General features: G+C 47.1%; 1 protein-coding gene across 1 annotated transcript in view; it reads right to left on the minus strand.

Annotated features, from left to right (window-relative positions):
• Nucleotides 1-915: 915 nt before the first annotated feature.
• The window catches only part of TIMD4 (T cell immunoglobulin and mucin domain containing 4), a 44075-nt gene continuing 26842 nt past the window's right edge, over nt 916-18148 (minus strand). Inside the window, exons 6-9 of the mRNA XM_066341615.1 lie at nt 10161-10204; nt 7572-7665; nt 6218-6257; nt 916-4941 (exon numbers count right to left, since the gene is read on the minus strand). Coding sequence (XP_066197712.1) covers nt 4857-4941; nt 6218-6257; nt 7572-7665; nt 10161-10204 — 263 coding nt within the window. The 3' untranslated portion in view covers nt 916-4856. The remainder of the gene's footprint in view (nt 4942-6217; nt 6258-7571; nt 7666-10160; nt 10205-18148) is intronic.

Consider the following 18148-nt stretch of genomic DNA (forward strand, 5'->3'; position numbering starts at 1 on the left):
TTACTAAAATGCTGCGACACACCAAAAAAAATATATTTTTTGCTGATCTGACAAAAAAATAGGTATAATTTTGATTCATTCACAACACGTGGCTATTGTTGTGTTGGCTATTGTCATTTTTTTATCTGACAATCTAAGGGAAAAGGGGTCAGTGCCCCTGACTAAGAGTCAGGTATTGCACATTTTAAAAATTCTTGCAGCACACCGGTTGAAAATTGCTAATCTAGAACCTAGATTTAGTGGTCTTTTCTAACGCTGGATCCCAACAAATTAATTTCCACTTGGGTCTAATTGCAAAGTCACACACACCCATACAAACGCACACACACATAATCAGTGTAATCATGTCCAGAGCAGGGGCTATGAATAGAAGAACTCAGAGGGTTATTGCTTTCGATCCAGTTTAGTTATAAACTTACATTGACCAGCCATCCCAGTGGGCCTAGGACTAAGGGAGTTCCCAGCATCTGGGAGGGACTCTTTTGAGTTTTAAACCTGGGACAAGAGGTCACCTTAGTTATGGTGGTATTTAAAAAAAAAAAAAAAAGGCAACTGAGCATGCAAGCTTTGCACTTCCTCATTCTAATTCCTCTTTCTGGGAGTGACAACCCACCACGGGGCCAAGGATGTGCTGGAAAAGGTAGTTCAGGGAAAAGAACTGCTGAGTGGCAGGTTCCAACAAGAGCCTACTGGGTGTGAGGAAGGGCGAGTACCAGGCATCGCCAGGTGGACTTAGACACATCCAAGGACAAGTTCATCACCTGGCCGCAGAGTGATGAACTGCCGTAGCCTGGGGTAACTCATCCCCCCCCCCCCCCCCGGTGTGGGCCTCAGTTTCACCAGCTAAAAAAAAAATTAAAGTTGAATGAAAGATGTGTAAGAATCTTTCCAACCTCCCTCGTCCCCCCCCCACACACACACACACAGACACACGCAGAAACACTACTCCCTCATCACGGATAAAGCATGCACCTCAGACCACCACCTTTCCAGCTCAGCTAGACGGTGAACGCATCCTGTTTTGTGGGCAGCCCCCCCTGGTGCCGGCCAGGCTCCCTCCTGCCGGCATTAGCATTCATCTTATTCGGGAGCAGGTTCCCCCTGGTCCTTTGATTCTCAGAGCTGAGGACTCACAGCGCTTTTATTTCTTTTAAGACGGTGACTTGTTTACAAATCTAAATGGAGCTCGGCTCCAGACCCAGCCTTTTGGTTACAAGTGGCTTCCTCCTTCTGCTCTTGCCTCCAGCCCGGGAGCCCACTGCTCAACTTTCTGTTTTCTTTGGAGAGACAAAGAGCCTCCCCAGCCGCCCATCGCCGCGCTCCTGTTAACCTTTCATTAAGCCGGCTGACAGCTGGCTTCAGCTCTCCGTGAGTTAGTTCAACACATTCCCGTTTCAATGTGTCCCACCTGGCTTCATTACATTTCCTGCCAGGTTCTCCACTTGCCGCTTCCCCTACAGATGCAAATAAGACTCTGAGTAAATAATCTGTGGACAAGGGAAGACTGAACTATAAAGGGGTGGGGGTTGGAGAAGCATCAAAACACTCAGGCCGCCAGGGATCTGGGTAAACGAACATCCATCTGGGCCCTTCAGGGTGCGGGGTCCTTCTGGCCCGGTTCAAGGCTTGGCTCTGTCACGGGGGCCTGGGCTTAGGTGACCTTGGGCAAATTCCTTTATCTATCTCTCCTTCTGTTTTCTCAGCTCCGAAAGCAAGAATTACATGCCTGGTCCATAGGGCGTGCTGTGAGGATTCAATGAGAAATCGCCTTGAAATGCTTCGAGTGCCCAGGACATGTCAAATGCTCCATGAGGGCTGGGTGTTACCTTGGATTCAGCCTAGAAAGGTGAAGGTCAAGGTTGTGGAACCAGGTTGCGGTCCATCCTCAAGGTTTGTGGGCCCTCCACGTAACCATCAGCTGTTCCAGTCACGTCTCCATCAGTTGTATTTCTCACGTGCGTTTTGTCTCATTTACTTTTAAACTCCTTAAGGGAAGTGAGTCTCTCTCCTGACACCCCCACCCCACCACCACACACACACACACTCACACACATGGTAGAGGTTGCTAGGAAGTTGCTGATAGATGGTTGCCAATTCATCCTGTTAGCACAGAGAGGAAAAGAGGGACAGTCGCATCAACAACCACCTCTGACCGAGGAGATTCAAGGAGATTCTTCGGTATAAGAATTAGATATTGATGAACTCATCATTTGGTAAAACCCAGCCCCTGGACCTTGCGTCTCAGACTGGTCGCCTTGTTCTACACACCATGGCCACGTGTTGCTTGCCCAGGACATTATTTTAACTTTGCATGTTAATGCCTTTAAAGTGGACACACCCCATTCCACTTAGTGACAGGCCGCATAGCTCCCCACCACCTCACTGGTCTGTCTCAGCTGTCTGGCCTCTGTAGTCATCGGCCTTTGTCACCCTGGCCTTCTTCTGGGGTGGGTGGAAGTCAGAGGTCGTGGCAGCGTGGAGAACAAGCTGGAGAGGGACCGGAGGGAGGCCGTGGGCAGAGCCCAGCAGCTGGCTGCAGTCCCGGCGGAAAGGAACGCCTGCTTCAGGCGGCCTCTATCTCAACAACCCCCCCCCCCTTTTGCCGCAGCGCCTGGTGTGGCCACACCCACCACCAGAGCCCTCGTGGGAGGGAGAATCATCTGGAAATTTCCATCCTCCTGTTAGGGATGATAGCACCACAATCTCTCTCTGAGGTGACCATGCATCGGAGTCACCAGGAGGGCCTGTCGCAACTCAGATCGCTGCCCCCCCCCCCGCCCCCAAACGTTTCTGATTCAGTAGGTCTGGGGTGGGAACCAGAATCTGTATATGTAACAAGTTCCAGGTGAGGCCGAGGCTGCCGCTCTGCCCGGCATCGTGGAGAACCAGGGAGCCAGAGCCGTGGTTCCAAGCCCTGGCTGAAATTTGAAACCAATTGGGGCATTTTTCACAAAATTCAGATGCAAACAAATCTCTTCAAGAGTGGGGCTTTGAAATTGGCATTTTTAAAAACTCTCCAGGTAATTGCAACATTCAGCTAAGGTTGGAAATGACCAGGCAGGCGAGAGGTGCCTGGAGGCCGGTACCAGTTCTAACGGACTACCATGGCCCCCTGAAATGCTCCTTACTCTGACCAAGGACTCTCAGAAATATACTCAGGAGGAGACTGAAGACAGCCTAACTTGCGGGGCAGAAAGCTCTCTTCTCTATGGGGCGTAAACCTTCCTTCGGGACGCATCTGCGGTTTTCTGCTCCTGGGTCAGACTCACGCGGGGGTGTTTCGGAAGGTGGCGAGGGAGCATGCGCTGAGTTCGGCTGGGCTGTATCGCTGACTCACACGTGGTCAGAACCCGACTGGACGAGGCCGGCTAGACCCACCCCTTTCTCCCGACGAGGAAACTGAGGCCCTGAGCCTGACGCTAGGTCTGTTTCCCCCTCAGTTCCTAAATGCAAGTCATTTCCAGCATCGCAGGCTAACACAGAGGGGAGCAAGTCAAGCCAAGAGAAAGGAGCCCCGCACATGCTGCTGCTGCTTGCTCCCGTCACCGAAGCTGAGCCTGACACTCTGCTCTCAGCACCAGAGAAGGAGCCAGCAGGCACGCTGCTCTGGGCAGGCCGTTCTCCAGGAGCGCAGCGGCGACGGGGAGTTTTTAGTTGACTGCTGGGTCTGTGTGAGGAATCTATAGGCCATGCCAGTGAAGTAATGAGACTGATTTTTTTCCCCTCTCTTAAAAGTAATGTCAAGAGAGTAGAAATAGAAAAGGCGGGTTCTTTGAAAGACTGATGCTTATCACATTGTTGCTGCATTGCCCTGAACATGCCAGAAGGTAGAGCAGGAAATTCCTTTCAGATCTGGTGACTTACCACACTACTGGCCAACCAGAGGCCTCTCTCACTCTGATGCACATTCTTTCCATTCATTCATTCATTCATTCATTCAAAACTGTTCGCTTTCCTCTCTCCCTGGGTTCTTCATGCTGCTAGCTGTGCAAGTTTTTAACCAAGTCTGTTCCCATTGAGGAGCAACCGTCCGTGCATCATATTCAGAGAAACACCTGGACCGCCTTCCTGCCACTTCCATGCGCTGGCCCTGGTTGAATGTCCATGCCGTTCTCCACATTGTGCTCTGATGGACTCGTGGTTGTTTCCAAAATTAAATCCCCCAAGCAAGCATTAAGATGGGACACTGTGGTTCCCTCTAAAGACATTCAAATGTGAACAGAAAGTCATAGAAAACCAAGGAGTTTCACGAGTGAGCCCCGATTACGGCACGAGTGCACGTCACTTCCTGCATCCCTGATGAAGCGTAGCCCCAGCGCTGCTCACACCATGCCTGGGCTGGGCACTCACCTCTGACAGCTGGGCATAAAAGCGGAGATACAAATGCATACAAGGCAAAGGCAGCCAGGGTGGGGGAGGGACCAGACTTGTGTCCCAGAGGCAAGGTGATTTACAGACACATGGGGGTCTCCTTCCAGTAGCTGGAGCCCTACCAGGTAGAAGAGAGATCAGACATGTGTGAGCACCATGAGATCAACTAGGACTGGTAGGCAGATGCTATCTGGAGACAGACTTTGTTTTACATATTTCTAAGTCTCAGAAGTGCCCTGAGATTGAATAGACTCCCCTGGGTGTGGCAGTGAGCGCGTCATCACCAAAAGTGTTCGAGTCTAACATGGAAGATGGCTTAGCAGTGATGTTACAAGATTAAAGTACTCGTGAAACTAAGGCAAGACTGGCCCAATGACCCCAGTGGAATAGAAGGGGCTTTGAGGAACAACAACAAACATTCTAAGACTTATTTTGACAATGCTCACATCCCGCCCCTGTCCTCCATTCTAAAACACAGTGGCACTTCATAGTGTGAAAAGACCATCTTCATCTTCGCGTCCGTGCTGCATGCCGTCGAGGACGTTTTTACTGTCACCAGTGTTGTTCAGCCTACGGAGAGAAAAGAGGCTGATGACAGCAGCCACCACGACCAGGAATAAAGGGATGCTGCTAAGTTACAACACGCTGAGCGAGGCTGTACGAGTTAAAAGGGCTCGGAGTCCACCCAGTCCAAGTTCACAGACGGGAAAACAAGGGATAGAGGGCTTCTGTCAATCTATTCTAATAAGGGATTTAGAGGTTTCTACGTTAAAAAAAAATACAGAATCACAACCTAAAGGTATTTACCAAAAACAATCTCCAACCATGACCTTGGAAAGTCACCTCACTAAGCCTTAGTTTCCCTACTTGTTAATATTTGTTAACAGATACAGTGATATCAATACAATTATTAAGTTAATTTGTCACAGTTTACACCACATTTTCCCATAAAGGTAGAGAATAGGATAGATATCCAAAACCACTTTCCAGAGACTCTTCAAACTCTTATATTTTTTTAAAACCAAAAAACCCTTGTTCTCATGGTCTAATTGGGTAGAGGAAGCAATTTCCCAGGAATGATATTCTATGTGTTTTTTCATTTCTCTTTTCTTTTTTTTGGTAGGAGGGAGTAACAGAAACAGAGAGAGAGAGAGAGAGAGAGAGAGGGACTGATAGGGACAGACAGACAGGAAGGGAGAGAGATGAGAAGCATCAATTCTTTGTCACAGCTCCTTAGTTGTTCACTGACTGCTTTCTCAATATGTGCCTTGACGGGGCGGGGGGGGGGGGGGCTACAGCAGACCAAGTAACCCCTTACTCAAGCCAGTGACCTTGGGGTCAAGAGAGTGACCCTGTGCTCAAGCTGGTGAGCTTGCACGTAAGCCAGCGACCTTGGGGTTTTGAATCTGGGTCCTCTGCATTCCAGTCTGATGCTCTATCCACTGTGCTACTGCCTGGTCAGGCTGTTTTTTCATTTTTCATACTGCTAACTCTCCTCTCCATGAACTCCAGTTTAAGAATATCCTTTTAAAATAAGTTGCCCAGAGTGGAACCAAGAACTTCTAGCACAGAATAGAATGGCATATCACCTTCTTTCTTTTGCATGTCATACTTCTATTAATGCAACCTGCCTGTGCATTTGTGTTTTGGACAACCATCAGTGTTAATTAAGGCAGGGGTTAATGTGAGCTAAATCCCCACATCTTTTTCACCTCTACTGTCACATCTCTCCAACCCTGCATTTAATCAGAACACAAGCACAAGTCATTAAACCACTGAGTAGTATCTAATCATTTGTAACACCTTGTACTATCATTACAAAGATCAGTCATGCAAGATGAATTACCTTGTGTGTTTTTGGAAGCAGTTGGTTTTCGTGACTTTCCCTGAAAAGACAAGGCCATAGTATAAGCAGAGTCCTGCGCAAGGACGTTTGAAATGTTGGGTGAAGCCCAGTACTACCTTTGGAAAAGCAGAGGTAGTCTAAAAGTGAGAATATAGGGACAGGCTTTGGCAGGGAACATCAACTACAAAGTTGCTCCAACACTGCGGGCAATGGGATTAAGCTGCTTCGCATCTGAATCTCCCACGATTCAAGTACTCATTTGGGTTTTAAAACACTTCCTTATGAGACCCAGAATACCCAAAACTTAACATGCCTTTGGAAATTTCCCTTTGCAGTGTTCACTAAGGGCAGGTTTCAAAATCTACAAGTTTCACTATTGTTGCTCAAACAGGCTGAGATGATTACTAGTCATTTCATTTGCTACCTTGAAACAGTTTCTATTAATGGCTACAGTACAAGCCCCCCATTTTATACCTAGACCAGGTGTCACATGCCTATACTTTGCATGAAAACTATAAACTCTTCTTCATGACTCCTTTTTGTAGTGTTCCAAAACATCTGTTTGAAGTGGGAGGCGCGGTGCAAGGTCATGGACCAGCTGGAGAATTTAATGACAGCTCTGGACCCTGCCCCTGAAGAATGCAGATAAGAACAAACAAGTACTTTTGTACATGGTTTCCAGGGATCCAGTCATCCCCGGTTCTGCCTGTGGGCCCAGGTTAAGAAATCTTTCTGTAAGGCAGTGGTTCTCAACCTGTGGGTCGCGACCCCGGCGGGGTCGCCTAAAGCCATCGGAAAATACATAATGCATATCAGGTATTTACATTCCGAATCATAACTGTAGCAAAATTACAGTTATGAAGTAGCCACCAAAATTATTTTTTGGTTTGGGGTCACCGCAACATGAGGAACTGTATTGTGGGGTCACGGCATTAGAAAGGTTCAGAACCACTGCTGTAAGGGGACAAAGAAGAAAAGCAGGGATCGTTCATGACTCTCTTCCTGGGGCAATCCCAGCCAGAGGAGGAGGCTGAGCGGGGGTTTCCTCCACCCCAAGACACTGAGAGCAATAGCTCTTTCCACTGAAGGCAGTAACAAGGATGGAACGAGTTAGGAACATCAAGCAAGAGTCTAGCATCAGGACTGACATAGAATTAGTGTCCAGTAAATGAAGACGTTCTTATTTTTATTTTCTTAAAGAAAATGAGTTTCCCTGCCCCCTCCTTGACCAGGATGGAGACAATGATAAAAATAGGACTCTGGGGAATGGAGAAAAGGGGCAGGAAGCAGAATCAACCTCCTCCCGGGTCCTCCTGGAGTCCCGATAGCTCTAAAGGGCTCCCTAACTCCTTACCTCGAAGGAGAAACGCTACAATCAGTGCACACAGGACAAATCCCAGGGAGGATGCAATGATCTTCAGCAGGAAGAAGCTGTCCACCCCTCTTATCTGATGAGACACAGGGAAGACGATTGGACACTTGTTCCTGAGTGTCGTCTTCACGTGAGTTTCCCGTCCCAACCACACCCTCCAACGACCAGCGGCTTCATGCACCTTGTCCCCTTTTGCCTAATGTGTCTCAAAATCAAAATAAGACAACCTTACAAACCCCAAAAATGTTCTTTCACTTCTGGAAACCAGAAACTTTTACCCAGACCCCCCAAATTTTGCTAAGTCTTAGACATCAGGCATGTGGGCTGTGGTCCCAGGGGTCTGGAGGTGGGAAGGAACCGTGCTGTGAACTGTGCACACTGTCAGATCACGCTGCTGGCCTCCTGCGTCCCCTGAGCTCTCCCCAGCCCTGTGCAGTCCTCCCCCCGGCTGACTCAGACTTCCAGAGGCAACAGGACGAAAGAGGAAATGGAACTCAATTTCACATTTTCCACCGCAGCGGTTCTCGAAGTACAGCCGGGGGACCCATGACATTAAAATGATTTTCATGAGACATCGTTCGCCATTGTGACTGTCATTCTGTCCTGAGATACAGAGCAGAGTCTCCCAGAGGTTACACGCATGTGATGCGATGGGCCCTCTCTCTGATGATGGGCCGTGTCCACAGGGAGGAGACCTCTCTGTCTCCTGCGGAGCCAGACACTGGGCTCCGTGCATGTGAAACACTGCCACTCCCAGAGGTTACACGCATGTGATGCGATGGGCCCTCTCTCTGATGATGGGCCGTGTCCACAGGGAGGAGACCTCTCTGTCTCCTGCGGAGCCAGACACTGGGCTCCGTGCATGTGAAACACTGCCACTCACAGAGGTTACACGCATGTGATGCGATGGGCCCTCTCTCTGATGATGGGCCGTGTCCACAGGGAGGAGACCTCTCTATCTCCTGCGGAGCCAGACACTGGGCTCCGTGCACGTGAAACACTGCCACTCCCAGAGGTTACACGCATGTGATGCGATGGTCCCTCTCTCTGACGATGGGCCGTGTCCACAGGGAGGAGACCTCTCTATCTCCTGCGGAGCCAGACACTGAGCTCCGTGCATGTGAAACACTGCCACTCCCAGAGGTTACACGCATGTGATGCGATGGTCCCTCTCTCTGATGATGGGCCGTGTCCACAGGGAGGAGACCTCTCTGTCTCCTGCGGAGCCAGACACTGGGCTCCGTGCATGTGAAACACTGCCACTCCCAGAGGTTACACGCATGTGATGCGATGGTCCCTCTCTCTGATGATGGGCCGTGTCCACAGGGAGGAGACCTCTCTGTCTCCTGCGGAGCCAGACACTGGGCTCCGTGCATGTGAAACACTGCCACTCTCCTCACTGATATGTTTTCATTTGGAAAAATAGTTATTTCTCGTAAAATGTATGCTGTTTGTGTTAATGCATAACAGGTTTGTTATTCTTATTGTTAAATGAGTAAATATAGTTTTTAATTTCTCGATATTAATTGTTGTAAGTCTGAAAGGGTCCTGACACCACATGTTTGAGCAGCGCCACCTGGCGGGTGGCATCTCGCTCTCGTGGGGGCAAAGCCATATCCCAGTGCCCGGTCCCCAGTCCCGTCCTCCAGCTCAGCAGCCGGGACAGGGCGGCACTCTCTCTCCCAGGAGAGAGGAGAGAGGAAAAGCAGGGAGGGACAGGGGTCCTTCACTTTTCCTTTCTCGGTGTCTATACCGCCTAAAGTTTCTACTTCACGCAGCTCGAATCACTTTAGTAATAATAATCATTAATGACGGGTACTCTGGGAAAAGAAACGGGACAGGGTGGCAGTTGATGAGTCTGCGAGATGTCACGCATCCTGGGCCACAGAGAAAGAACACACAATGGTTTTCCATGTTTTTGTAATTTCGCTCTTTTTGCTTTTCAAAGCATCTGCATGTCTAGGAGTAACGAGGAGTAACGACACTAGTGTTCTTCCTACCAAGAGCCGACGCCTTTGCTGAGTCAGAAGAGGCACGATGCATTTTGCACCTTAGATGTTATTTGTTCTCCCGGGTTCGTTTCTGCAGACCTCTACTGTAGACCTTAAAAATCCCAGTCATGGCCCTGGCCGGTTGGCTCAGCGGTAGAGCGTCGGCCTAGCGTGCGGAGGACCCGGGTTCGATTCCCGGCCAGGGCACACAGGAGAAGCGCCCATTTGCTTCTCCACCCCTCCGCCGCGCTTTCCTCTCTGTCTCTTTCTTCCCCTCCCGCAGCCAAGGCTCCATTGGAGCAAAGATGGCCCGGGCGCTGGGGATGGCTCCTCGGCCTCTGCCCCAGGCGCTAGAGTGGCTCTGGTCGCAATATGGCGACGCCCAAGATGGGCAGAGCATCGCCCCCTGGTGGGCAGAGCGCCGCCCCATGGTGGGCGTGCCGGGTGGATCCCGGTCGGGCGCATGCGGGAGTCTGTCTGACTGTCTCTCCCTGTTTCCAGCTTCAGAAAAATGAAAAAAAAAAAAAAAAAAAAAAAAATCCCAGTCATACACTTCAACTACTTCCCAAAAAGTGTTTACCTGTTCTGGTTCAACTTCATTGTGCACGAGAATTGTCTCAGAGGCTGGGAAGGGAAAAAAGAAGAAATGTTTGTATTTCCTGCGGGGGAACAAAATATCACATTTTGAAATCGGCATTCCAAAGCTTATCTGGAATTTTGGTGGATGTGTTTAATCTTTTCATACCATCGTTTTTGGGGTACAATTTAAATATAAATCTTGTTTTTGTTTTTTTTTGGGGGGGGTTGTTTGTTTGTTTTTAATCTAAAGCTCATCTGCTAGGTAACATTTTCTCACAGGAACATCTCCATTTTACAGATAGGTAGAGCGAGGCATTTGGCCAGCAAGCAATTGGGTCTAAGTTCTCTGTAGGCCCCAGCAAGGCATTCAAGATTTTTAGGCAGCAGGGACATTTGTCACTCTACCAGCTAACAAATATTCGCTATTTACAACAGGCCTAGCACTTACGGTGCTGTTCCACTGACCTTGTCAGGGGGATTGACAGCTTAGTACAGAAGACCACATTTAAACAAATACTGTGAATATTTGAAAAATAGTTGTAATTATGCAAAGTTCTGGGAAGAAATAGTATAAGGTATCATAGGACCGTATCATCACAATGATGTGCTGGAGGGTTCAAGGGGCGTGTCCTTGAGACCGAGAAGTTGAAGCAGAGGCGTGGAGTCATTATACGTACCTGATAGTTGAGTTCAACAAGGAAAGTGTACTGAGACGCTACCAAGCACTGTTCCAGACACCAATAATGCTGAGGTGAATGTGGTCCGGTCCCACCCTTGCAAAACTTGCAGTACGTTAGAGAAGGGAGACCGGAGGGTTATTTAAGCCTGACAGTTTGGGTGTGATGATGGGGTATACACAGGCAGCTGGAGGGGGTGGGCGGGGGGAGGCACACAGGCCAACATTGTCATTCAGTGGTAACTATTAGAATCAAGCCACATGAGGACAGGGTCCCTCTCTGCCTGCTCAGCAAGGGAACCCCAACACTTCCTGACACATTATTTGTGCTCAGTGAGTGAATTTGAATCTGAATCAAGTTTGCACTGGAGATACTGATGTGTGAGTCATCAGTATCCAGGAAGCCCTCAAAATCCTCTGAGTGTATAAGAAACCCAAGACCTGCGTGTCCAGACAGAGAAGAACCCGCATCCCGGGGAGCCCGGCAGATGGGCAGGTGGGCAGAGGGCGCGAAGAAGGAAGCAGGACAGACAGGCAGGAAAGGAGAGCAGTGTCACAGAAAAGCAGGCACGAGAAAATGTTCAGGAAAGATGCAAAACTCATATGTGCAATACTCCTGATGGAAACAGAAGGTAAGGCCACACGTAGACAAGGCCCGAACGGAGTAAGCAGTTAAGTTGATAATTACTGAAACTGAGCGCTATGTCCCCCAAACTTCCCCGCATGCCAGACGAAAGGAGAACTGTGATGGGGTGTGTAAGGCTCATAATTTGGTACGAGAGAGCTCTCGGACAGGGAGAGCGGCTTGCTGGACGCCTAGGAGCATAAAACTCCGAGGGGGAGGTTGGCATGTTTTTTATATCCTACAACTCAGTTATTATTATTGTTTTTCTCTCTGTTATTATCCCCTAGAGCTGGAAATTACAGGTAAAAATTCAAAACTCCTACCCCTTTTCAGTCAAAGTCCTGATGAACTATAATCATTTGTGATGGCTAAGCCTGAAATTGAAGCCATCAGAGAGAAGAGCCAGCCCGGGTCGGTTGTTTTGGAGCTAATCTGTATGTTAAATTGGAATCGTCTAACGGGAGAAGACATCTTGCAAACACAAACACTGCTGCATGACACCAAACAGCACTTTTTCTTCTTCTTTTTTATTTTCCTTTGGAAAATGCCAAAAAGCCTCAGTGGGGTGTTGTGCACCAGACAGCAACAAGAAACACAAATCAATGATTCTCTTCCTTGTGAAAAGTAGCGACACTAAAGCAAGAGGGTATGGATTAGACAAGTCTGGTGGTGTTAGTGCCTGTGGTCTGTGCGCTCCTGGCCCTCACATCCTCAAGGCCCCGAGTTCTGACACAAACACCTTCAGGTAAACGCAGGCACCGCCCAAAACTTGCAAGAAAAACAATCCTGAGAGAGGGCAGTTGTAGTGGGTGGGATGTTGCCCTCTCCGCCCCCATCTCATGTCCACCTAGGACCTCCGATTGTGACCTTATTTAGACCAGAGGGTCTTTGCAGATGTATTAGTTAAGGATCTTGAGATGCAATCACCCTAGATTTATGAGAGTCCCTGAATCCAATGGCTGGCGTCCTTATAAGAAGAGAAGAGGACACAGAGAGACATAGAGAAGGCCCTGGGAAGGTGGAGGCAGAGACCGGAGTGATGATGCCAGAAACCAAAGGGTCCCTGGGCCACCAGAAGCTGGGACTACCCCAAGTGCTGATGTGTTGGTTTCAGACTTCTAGTCTCCAGAACTGGGACAGAGTCAGTTCCTGTTGTTTTCAGCCACCTGGCTTGTGGTTCAGTTACTGCAGCCCTGGGAAATGAAGATAGGGATTAAAGGGACTTGACCTACAAAGGATGAGACTTGGGGGTAACTGGACTAAGAAAGAATCAGGAAGTAGGGGCTGAGCGAGTACAGGTAAGGAGATCAAACCCAACAAAGGGTTTTCGTCTAATGTCTTACTATTACTAACATTCCAATGAACATTGAGTCCTCTGGAGTAACCCTCCGGGGCGGACACTATCCCACCCTGCCAGTGGAAACACTGAGGCTTGGAGGCTTGAGCAACTTGGTCAAGGTCAGAAGGGCTGTAGGTGGTTGAGCTGGAATTTGCACCTGTATGAATGGCATCAATACCATGTTCTTGAGGACCTCATTATTCTGGAGCTGAAGCACAGTTGTGCCATGGACAAAGCATGGTTGCAATAAGGATGCAAGAAGAAATGTTCAGGACAATGGTTTGCATTGAATTTAGAGAAAGAGTGGGCTCCAGAACAGCGGTCTCCAAAGAGGGCTTGTGCTGACCATGACGGTGTAAGGCTGTCTGTCCACTTGTATGGGGGAAATGAAAGTGTCTGTTTACATTTATTTAAATTTCATCCTTTAAACGTTGATTTGGGAGGAATACATTTCAAAATGTATATATTAATATTGAAGGTATGTATACACAGATTATCAATAAATGTTTTTACTAATAAGAATACATTATTAATCTGGTCTAGAGAAGAAGAATGAATCATTTGTCCCTCAAACAGTTGGGAGACTATGGTAGGCAGAATAATAAGACACACAGGTGTCCATGACCTATTCACCGGAATTTGTGAATACATTACTTTACATGGCAAAAGAGACTTTGCAACATAAGTCAAAGATCTTGAAATAGAAAGATTTATGCGGGATTAGCTACGGAGCCCAGTGTAATCACCAAGATCCTTCTAAGAAGTAGACAAAAATGTGAAAGTCAGGGTATGTGATAAAGGAAGAGATCAGAGGGAAAGAGACTTGAAAATGCTACATTGCTGGCTTTAGTGATGGGAGAAGGGTCCTCAAGCCGAGAAATGCATGTGACTACCAGGAGCTGGAAGAGATAAGGAAACAGATTCTCTCCCAGAGAATCAAGAAGGAATTCAGCCCTGCCCACACCTTGATTTTAGGATGTCTGACCTGTAGCACCACGAGATAACAAACCTGTGTTCTTTTAAGCCACTGTGTTTCTGGTAATTCGTTACAGCAACAAAAGGAAACTAACACAAAGATGCTGGTCACTAAGAGCTTTCAAGAGAACAGTACTTCTGGGAATGGGCAAAGGGATGAAAGGAAGATTGACTTTTCTTTTTTTTTTTTTTTTCATTTTTCTGAAGCTGGAAACAGGGAGAGACAGTCAGACAGACTCCCGCATGCGCCCGACCGGGATCCACCCGGCACGCCCACCAGGGGCGATGCTCTGCCCATCCTGGGCGTCGCCATGTTGCGACCAGAGCCACTCTAGCGCCTGAGGCAGAGGCCACAGAGCCATGCCCAGCACCTGGGCCATCTTTGCTCCAATGGAGCCTTGGCTGCGGGAGGGGAAGAGAGAGACAGAGAGGAAAGCACGGCGGAGGGGTGGAGAAGCAAATGGGCGCTTCTCCTATGTGCCCTGGCCGGGAATCGAACCCGGGTCCTCAAGATTGACTTTTCATTTAAAAATGTTTGTATGGTTTGTACCTTTTCCATATATGTATATTATCTATCTTAAATAAACAACAACAAGAGGATCTTAAAATTAGCCACACTTTCCCAGGTCATGGACTCACCAATACTTCTGATTAATATCAGATTTTCCTATAGAGTGAGAATGAATTTATATTTTTAAAAAATCCAAAATATGGACCCCTTGGCATATGGAGTTATCACTGTAAATTTAAAAACTAGTTTGCTGGTTTAATTTTAGGCTTCTTGGGTTAATTGACATTATCAACCAACGGTCAATTCCATACCAACAGGAATCCCCAGTTTGGGGGCTAGTGAAGAAGGAAACTTTATTCAGTGCAAACAGCTCCACAGTGACACAACATGACTGTGGAAACAGCACTGCTGTGGTGCTCGAGTGCAGCTGTGGAAACAGCAGGGCTGGTCCTGAAGCTGCCCCGATGGCCGAGGGCCCTGGGGCCAGAACCCGCTTCAGTTAGTCAGCACTGCTCTGCTCTGCTCTGGGCTGGGCTGCTCTGGGCTGGGCTGCTCTGGGCTGGGCTGCTCTGCTCTGGGCTGGTCTGCTCTGGGCTGGGCTGCTCTGGGCTGGGCTGCTCTGGGCTGGGCTGCTCTGGGCTGGGCTGGTCTGCTCTGGGCTGGGCTGCTCTGGGCTGGGCTGGGCTGCTCTGGGCTGGGCTGCTCTGGGCTGGGCTGCTCTGGGCTGGGCTGGGCTGGGCTGCTCTGGCAACACCTCGTCTGTATTTCAGCTCTAGCTGGGGAAACAGTCTTCAGTGGAAAGTGTGCTCTCTGAGCCAGAGGGGAACTTGCTTATACGGACAGAAATCCCTGCTTCGGTTCCCTAATTGGTCTTTCCTCCTTGCAGATGAGGACTCCAAATCCTCACAGTTTGATTGATCCGAAGGCATTGTTCTGATTGGTCTGAATAGAGCTGATCTGATTGATCAGAGATGTATAGCGCTGGTTGAATGGGGAAAGTCTCAGTTCTATTGGTTGAAATAGGACCCCAGGAACTCCTTTATAAAGGGCTGGCTTGGATGGTCGGTACACAGTACTGGCAGATAGTTCAACATGGAGACAGGCAGTTTAGGGCAGAGGCCTCTCTGTGAAGTGCAATTTGTGTGAGAGGCCCCTGTGCAGAAATAGCTGCTGGGCTCTGCTTTTTAATTTGAGCCCAGTTAGCCACCAGGAGCCCTTCCTAGTAGGAGTCTTCCCCGGCCCCAGGGTTCACAGTATGCATGCATACTTAGGTAAATTGAAATTTCTATAAAACTTGACCGCAGACCTGGGAACACTATGAGGCTCCCACTCCGCCTCTCTTACACTTCACCATTACTAAGTATTTCTCTTTATTAAAGTCCCCTGGCTGTGTAACCTCGGGCAAGGGACTTGTCTCTCTTTATTCATCTGAAAATGTTCATATTTCACCAGTTGATCATTCTATGTCCTTTTTAACCTTTGTATTTTTAAATGACTACAAAGAATTTGACTGACCTGAGAAAATTATCATTACATAGTAATTTTTTTAAATAGCGACAAAGCTATACTTAGAATACAAAATAAGTAGATAAATACTTTACACACACACACACACACACACACACACACACACAAATACATGCATACATCTTACTCCCCAAAGAAAACTGAAGAGAAATACTAAAAGGCTAAACCCGGCTGACTTTGAGTGAAAATATTATCAACAATTACATTTTTTCCTATCAGTACTTTTGTATAATTTCTAAATTTTTTTCAGATGTAAAAAATTTTCACTGTAAAATATCTTATGTATCATGTGTCACCACTGGGAACTCTCTTAGATGCCTGAGTCACAAACTAACTCTTAGGCTACGTGTCATTTCTCTGAAGCAGTACCACAGTGACCTTCTAAGTGAAACTTTGAAGATAGGTGTTAGCAACCCATTAACCCACGGCCAAAGATGGTTTGGGCGGTGCTAAAATGTGTACTATTTGGCCCTTTACAGGAAAAGTTCACCAACTCCTGGAATAGTTAGTCTACTCTTGCAAAAACAACACCCAAGGAGTTACGGAATTAAATGTGTTATATATGAGCACAATTTTACTCTTAAAACTCCCAGACTTTCAGATCCTAAGGTGACGAGAGACTTGCCTTTCAAGATGGTTATGCCTAAGGTTGTAGACTAAGAATCCACTTTCTCACTCAAATAACACTATGTGCTACGTTCATCTCTGGAAAGGCACTGCATTTTTAGAAATTCTTTCAAGAATCCATTTTGAACATCACTTCTGTTCCATCCCATTAGCAGAAACTTGCTTCTAAATTACTAGAAACTCCCTCTCATAATAAATTTGAGCACTAAAGCTTCTGTGGCATAGTGATAACCACTTTATATAGATTATCTCATTTGAATCTTTTAAAACCCATTTATAGATGTGTAAACCAAGGCTGAAAAAGTTTAAATCATTTGCCCAAGGTAACACAAACCATAAAAAGACCCCAGCTCTGAAGGACTAAAAAAAAATCAGAATTATAACTATTCTGAGAGAATAGAAGAAGAGCATATTAAAATCCTATGTGAAAATACAAACTCTATAACCATTGGGCTTCAATTGGAAATAGAAGCTATCTCTTCAGTGGATACATTTTAAAACTTGTATTACCTATGTTGACTCATCACTGAATTCATAGACACTGGGACTCATCTGTCTCTACTTTTAAAACAAATTTAGTTCTAAAATAAGTCCATTCAATGATACAATCTTAACACAATCCTGGAATTTGAAAAAGTGACAACTTCAAGCCTTCAGGGAATGGTTTATTTTCTTCTGTAGGTAGTGTTGGCTTATGCTGCCCCCTTCTGGATCACTAGTGGTATGATCTTAACAATCCAAAGGAAAGCGAAAAGATCCAAAAATCACCATCTGAATACAGTGCCTGTAAAGTCATGGTGCACTTTTGACCAATCACAGGAAAGCAACTAAAGACAATAGAAATGTGAAATCTGCACTAAATAAAAGTAAAATCCTTCCAGTTTCTGTAGGATGATATGGCAGCATGTGCACATGCGCAGATGATGACGTAACACTGTGTATACAGCGGAGCAGCCCATGGCCATGTCAGTCAAGATGTGGACGGTACAGAGGAAAGTTCAGTGTGTTCTGTGGCTCGCTAAATTCGAATCCGTAGCCAAAGTGCAACGTGAATATCGGCGCATTTATAACGAAGCGCCACCACATAGGAATAACATTACTCAGTGGGATAAGCAGTTGAAGGAAACCGGCAGTTTGGTGGAGAAACCCTGTTCTGGTAGGCCATCAGTCAGTGACGAGTCTGTAGAGGCTACATGGGATAGCTACCTAAGAAGCCCTAAAAAATCTGTGCGTGAGCCCACATCGAACTGCACTGAATAGGTATGAAACTGGGAGAGTTTTTCCTTTTATTTGGTGCAGATTTCACATTTCTATCATCTTTTGTTGCTTTCCTGTGACCAGTCAAAAGTGCACCATGACTTTACAGACACACTGTATTTTAGAGTGGAGAAGAATTTGAAGATATTTTCTCTAATTCCTTTTTCTAATCAGTAGAAATCCTATCTGTAGAGAGTTTCACCAGTGCCACAGTAATAGATTACAAAGGGAGTGACTAGAACCCATTTTTTCTGACCTTGCCTAGCAGCGTTAAGGTAGATCTGGAATTTGGAATTTCAAAATGCCTTTTGAAAATAGAGACACACATCTACTGAATTCACATACTTCCTTTAAATTTGGGGGACCTCATATGTAGAATAATCAAAAAGGGCACTCTACACTTAATGAATCAATAGGGCATTATATACGTGAGTCAGATGTTCCTCAATTCC

This window comes from Saccopteryx leptura, chromosome 6, assembly GCF_036850995.1.
Source record: "Saccopteryx leptura isolate mSacLep1 chromosome 6, mSacLep1_pri_phased_curated, whole genome shotgun sequence".
Taxonomy (NCBI): Eukaryota; Metazoa; Chordata; class Mammalia; order Chiroptera; family Emballonuridae; genus Saccopteryx; species Saccopteryx leptura.